Source organism: Amphiura filiformis, chromosome 6 (genome assembly GCF_039555335.1).
Source record: "Amphiura filiformis chromosome 6, Afil_fr2py, whole genome shotgun sequence".
Lineage (NCBI taxonomy): Eukaryota > Metazoa > Echinodermata > Ophiuroidea > Amphilepidida > Amphiuridae > Amphiura > Amphiura filiformis.
Window position 1 is genome coordinate 8,335,628 of NC_092633.1, and position 6,000 is coordinate 8,341,627.

At 37.6% G+C, this 6,000-nt stretch overlaps 2 protein-coding genes across 2 annotated transcripts; both read left to right on the top strand.

Annotated features, from left to right (window-relative positions):
- Nucleotides 1-2,198: 2,198 nt before the first annotated feature.
- On the top strand, nt 2,199-2,579 carry LOC140154160 (uncharacterized). Its single transcript, XM_072176767.1, has one exon. The coding sequence runs from the start codon at nt 2,199-2,201 to the stop codon at nt 2,577-2,579; it is 381 nt and encodes a 126-aa protein (XP_072032868.1).
- A 2,661-nt stretch (nt 2,580-5,240) lies between these two features.
- On the top strand, nt 5,241-5,792 carry LOC140154161 (5-hydroxytryptamine receptor 1-like). Its single transcript, XM_072176769.1, has one exon. It carries the CDS (start codon nt 5,241-5,243, stop codon nt 5,790-5,792), a length of 552 nt encoding a protein of 183 aa, XP_072032870.1.
- The last annotated feature ends 208 nt before the right edge of the window (nt 5,793-6,000 follow it).

A 6,000-nucleotide genomic window follows, 5' to 3' on the forward strand; every position in this document is an offset into this window, starting at 1 on the left:
TAGCTCCAGACTTCAGCGCATGGGCAGTAACTTTTGTCTTACCCATCAATTCTGCAATTAACCCATACCTCTACACGATTTCCTTCATTGTTGCAGAAAGACTGAAAAAACGAAGACTAGCAAATTCTAAAGAATCAGCTGAACATGGTATTCTGCTACGAAAGTTAACAAATCAAAGTCAGCTGAGCTCATCTAGCAAAAACTCAAGAACTTCTGTTTAATAAAACACAAGGATATTGGAAACGTTAAAATAAATAACAAAGCAGGACAATGCCAAACTAAGCAAAACCTGTTGTTTTTATTCTTCAAGTTGTCCAGCAATTGCTAATAACGTAAGGAAAAACAGTCTGGCAATAAAAACGCACGACTGTGAGGCCTTTTTGTTTGGCAAACATCTTTTCCCAAGATGTCAAACCATGCCAGGACGAGTTGTAATAAGGCTTTCAATATGTTAATGACCATTTATCGGCTACTAAATATGCATGAGTCGTGTATAATCACGTGGAGTCGAACTAAGACGTACAAAAGAAAGGTTCCCATATCTTACTGTTTCAAAAAAGAGAAAACAATCACTCGGCGTAGTTTTTAGGGGGCACACATGTGAAAAAACAACAACATTAACACGTTTTTGATTTTTTGAAATTGTTAGGTAATAGGGGGGTAAACGAAGGACATTCAAACGGATTATGCATTTATGTACAGGGTGAGTAAAAAACGTACAATAGAGAAAAAAAAATCGATATTTATGTAAGAACCAAGTTGAACTTTCCCATTATTGAATGTTTCTATAAATGCCACACTCAAAAGTGAAAAAATGACGTGAATCTCAATTACCGTTTAATTTTTATGAGTCCTTTTGCTGCGATACCCAATTTTATTATTTGTTCACGAGGTACCATGCATTTTGAATGATGAATGAGAGTACACAATGCATGATAAAGGCACCAGCTTTGAAACTGACTTTAACTTAAATAAGGTTGATTTTTGTGTTATTTTAATTTGTTTTCTGTTCAAACAGACTTTCTAACATTACTTTAAGTCCTCCATACCTCACTCGACTCCAACTCCAGTTTTTTAAATCCCAATATGTCCAACTTACTGGATATTTTGTAATTCACTACACTTCAATTTGCGCGCATTTCATTTCGACATTTGAAAAGCCCGCTTACAAATTTGTATGTTTTTGATAAACATCTTTAAAGTAAAGGTAAAATGAAAATAACAACAAATAATCACTGAATAGATTCATCAGGTTTGAAGATAAATAAATATATAATTTCTTCTAAACAAAACCAAATTTACTCACTAGTTTGACGGTTTCGCTTTTCATGGTCGAAAAGCATCATCAGAATATCGATTGTTGATCACTTCTTCCGGTTGGACGATTCCTGACCACAGAGGGTGTAGAACTGTCACTCAGTAGAGGATCATATACGTGACTTAGATTATGTTCCAATTCAAAGGAGAAATACACCCGATAATGTGGAATTAGGAGGCGAGCAGTTGAAGAAATGGGTGATTAATCTTTCCAAACACAAACTCACGAAACCACAAGAGAGCATTCTGGCCAAAGGACTCAATTTCGCACCGTCACCGAGTAAGCTTCCTTACGAGGATTACATCATTGCCACGGAATTAGCATGCCGTAAATTAAATAATAATAATGAAGCTACAGTACTTAGATCAGAAATGGCCGGTGCGTTACGAAGTTCAAAACCCCCCAAATCCAACATCACGGGGGAAGAAAGACAGGCAATCAATGAGCTCAAAAATGAAAAATCAATGCTTGTTCTTCCAGCTGACAAAGGTAAAGCTAGTGTCATTATGGATGTTCATGAATATGAGGAGAAGTTATCTGAGATGCTTAATGATAAAAGAACATATGAAACCCTCCCTTCTGATCCTACGCAACGCTATAAAAGAGAGTTAGTAGCTATATTGAGTAGGTTAAAGAAAGATGGTAAAATTAATAGATCTCAGTATAACCTCCTTTTTCCTACGGCGGAAAACATCCCGAGGATTTATGGAACACCCAAGATCCACAGCCTGGAAATAAAGTCAGACCCATAGTTGACTACACGGGTACCATCGCTTATCAGACTTCCCGTGCGTTAGCAGACATTCTGTCACCTTTGGTTGGAGGTACAGAACATCACGTGCAAAACTCAAAACATTTAGCCGAGGGTTTAGCTGAAGTCATGATTGAAGAGGAGGAGATATTTAATTCACATGACGTAGTATCTCTGTTTACGAACACCCCAATTGAGCAATCATTACAAGTTATAAAATCGCGCTTGGAGAATGACACTACGCTGAAAGAAAGAACCCTACTCTCGGTTGATGAAGTGTTGGAGTTACTACAGTTTGTACTCACCACCACATATTTCCTTTTCCGCGGCACTATGTATAAACAACGATTTGGTGCTGCGATGGGTAGTCCCGTATCCCCGGTTGTAGCCAATCTCTACATGGAGTTTTTAGAACAAAAGGCCATAGCATCTGCCCCTCTCACATGTAAGCCACGGTTGTGGAAGAGATACGTGGACGATATATTGGAAATAGTGCAAAAGATCAAGTAGACAATCTTACTGAGCACCTTAATCAGAGTGACCCCACTGAGAACATCAAATTTACCTATGAGAAAGAGCACGAGGGTACCATACCATTTTGGGACACGTTAATTGTTCGTAAGCCAGATGGGTCAGTGAAGTTACTTGTATATAGAAAGGTCACACACACTGACCAGTACCTCAATTTTAATTCGCACCACCCTATTCACCAAAAACTTGGGGTGATCAGGACTCTTTTTGATAGAATGAATTCTATCATAACTGAGGACGCGGATAAGAAACTGGAGGAAACAAAAATCAAAGAGGCCCTCGGCCGCTGTGGATACCCAAATTGGACTTTTAAGCAAGTTAAAGACAAAATGGATAAAAAACAGGCAAAGAAACCTAAAAAGAAAAAGGACACTGACATCCAAACTAAAGGACTAGTTGTCATTCCTTACGTAGAAGGGCTTGCGGAAAAAGCCAATAGGATATTCAGAAAGCATGGCATAGCCACAGCCATGAAACCTAACACTAACCTCCGCAAACTTCTAGTCCACCCTAAGGACAAGGTTGACCCCATTAACAGCACGGCTTGCGTCTATGAGATACCTTGTGCCAATTGTAACAACACTTATGTTGGTGAGACCGGAAGGAAGTTTGCAACGCGACTCAAAGAACATCAAAAAGAAACTATGAGGGTGCAACAGACAAAACAAAACTACACGCGTCAAACTCGCAAACAGTCAGAAACTGAATAATCAAAATCGGCTATTGCAGACCATGCAGTTCAACAGAACCACGTAATAGATTGGGACAAATCGTAGAAGAGGACCCAACGTCATGAATAGGGACGACGAGGCACACTATCTAAGTCACGTATATGATCCTCTACTGAGTGACAGTTCTACACCCTCTGTGGTCAGGAATCGTCCAACCGGAAGAAGTGATCAACAATCGATATTCTGATGATGCTCTTCGACCATGAAAAGCGAAACCGTCAAACTAGTGAGTAAATTTGGTTTTGTTTAGAAGAAATTATATATTTAACAACAAATAATGTTTCTCCTCCTTAAACAAGACCAAGGGCAATAACACTTTTGGTGCTCCAGTTTATTTCAATGCCAATGAGGTTAAGAAAATGGCAGTTGTCGGCTGACATTCAAATTTTAGATGTCTATTGAACAAACATTAAAATAGGGTATCGCTATGAAATGTGTCATAAAAACAAAACGGTAAATGCTAATTCCTTGAATTTTTCACACAAGGTCGCTAATGGATATATCATTTATAAAGTGTTTTAAAACCTAACAAGGTTCAACTCGGTTCTTAAATAAAAATTGATTTTTTGTCTCTATTGCACTTTTTTTTTTACTCACCCTGTATAAACATACAAATATAATGTAAAGCTATATCCAACGCACCAACATTTCTCTCACTGGGATATTTAATGCTGGGAAAATTTGATTTTAGAGACCAAGTTAATACGTCTTTTATAAGTCTTGTAGTATCTTTAAAAGAGTAATGGCTAAACATCAAGCCAAATGTGACGGACTCTTCCAACATGAAGGGAGAGGTGGAAGAACAAGACGTTAATGAATAAACGCTAACAACACGCTACATACATGTATGCGCGCCTCGACAAGCATGTTACGCCTTATCAATACTTGTGATGATGTGGGTCATCTATGGCCTGATAGATGACACCCGAAATCATGCGATTGTCCAATCAGATTTTATGTCTGCAAACTAGACCACACCGCTGAATACGAATTATGTATGACTTATATAAGTACCATTTCTGAAATGAAATATTCATATGTTATGCTATGTCTTGTGTTTTGTGCACTGCTAACATTATGGCATGTGAATTTGCAATGGGAAAAAAGGGAAATGGGAAAAATTAGAATTAAATTGAAAAATGATGTAAACTCAACGCACAAATGCATTGCCATTATTTAAGCAAAATCAGTCTGAAGTCGGACATATTCAATTTTAAGTTTCTTATAGGCTTTTAAACAGCATTTGCAAGGCTACATTTTGCAGAAAACCCCATTAAATTTGGACAACCAGTTCAAAAGGTGTCAGCATTAAAGAGTTTTCAAAACAATAGGAAACGTAAACAAACATCCTTTGTTTGGCTATATATCAAAATCAATATTTCCGACTTCCGACTGATTTTGCTTGATAACATCACACATATCCAGTGATTCAGATAATCAAATAATTTTTGTAAGAGACAGTCGTGTCCCATTATGCTCAATTTAATATTGAAGTTAGAACACATATACCTGACAATGTGAAATTGCAAAGAGATAAAAGCAGTGATATCAAATCAATGAGAAATGATGAAAAGTCAACACCCACAATGTTTTTTTATCATTCTCATATATATTTTATGATTCAGTAATCAAATCAGTTTTCGAAAGAGATAAAAGCTTCTTGTATAGTTGGTGCAAAATAATAATGAAATTTAAAGTAGGATCCGTAATAGTTGATATTTAATTCTCTCTTCCCCCACTCTCTCTACTATAATTTCAAATAAGATTATAAGCAGGGGAAGAATCCAATGCACATTAGGTGGGGTCAATCACAACTTACACAGCTCTATACATTGTGCTACATTCTACTCGCAATAATTCTACTTGAGAATCTACTTTCAGATTAGTTACTTCATTTCAACTTATCGCAATGGATGCTGCTAATATTACAGGAACGGTTGATGGACTGATTGTGACAAACCTAGCCAATGAGTCCTCTACTGATGATATGAATCCTGGCTGGACTGATGGGAGTCTTATAAGTGGTGCCCCATCCCAACACCCCAGCCCTGACATGTTCACTATTCTGGTTCATACTTTATTGTTCATCGTTGGCGGTCTGGGAAATATCGGCACCATTTTAGCTTTTGCGTTAGATCCCAAACTACGTGAAAAACCGAGTGATTTCATCATCCTTGCACTCGCTGTCGCTGACTCTTACATATGTTTGGTTGAAACCACGTTGGTCATTATAACAGAAGTGATGAAGACCTGGATTTTTGGCGAAATTGGTTGCAGAATGCGTTATGCTATGTTGACCTGTTGTATCAACGCTGGAATAAACTTGATTGTTGCTTTAAGTTGGGATCGTTATCTCTTGCTTGCAAAAGAGTATGGCGACTATATGAAACTTCAGACAAGGAAGATGATCATTGGACATATAATCATAGCCTGGTTATGCGCAGCAATCCTGTTATTGTAGTAAATGTGAAATTTGCATGGATCAGCTGCGCAATAAGCGTTGGTTCGCAAGTAAAATGTAGTACGGTTTTCATTTACAGTCCAAATTATTTGTTGATGGATCTCCTTCTGTTCCGGTGTATCCCGATTGGATTTGTTCTTATATCTGGAGTACTGTTTCTTTCACATTTACGAAAGCGTCTTTTGCATTGGAAACGTGTCGGAGGTGT

Coding starts and splice junctions, on each gene's coding strand:
- LOC140154160 (XM_072176767.1), top strand. CDS start 2,199: ATGATTGAAGAGGAGGAGATATTTAATTCACATGACGTAGTATCTCTG.
- LOC140154161 (XM_072176769.1), top strand. CDS start 5,241: ATGGATGCTGCTAATATTACAGGAACGGTTGATGGACTGATTGTGACA.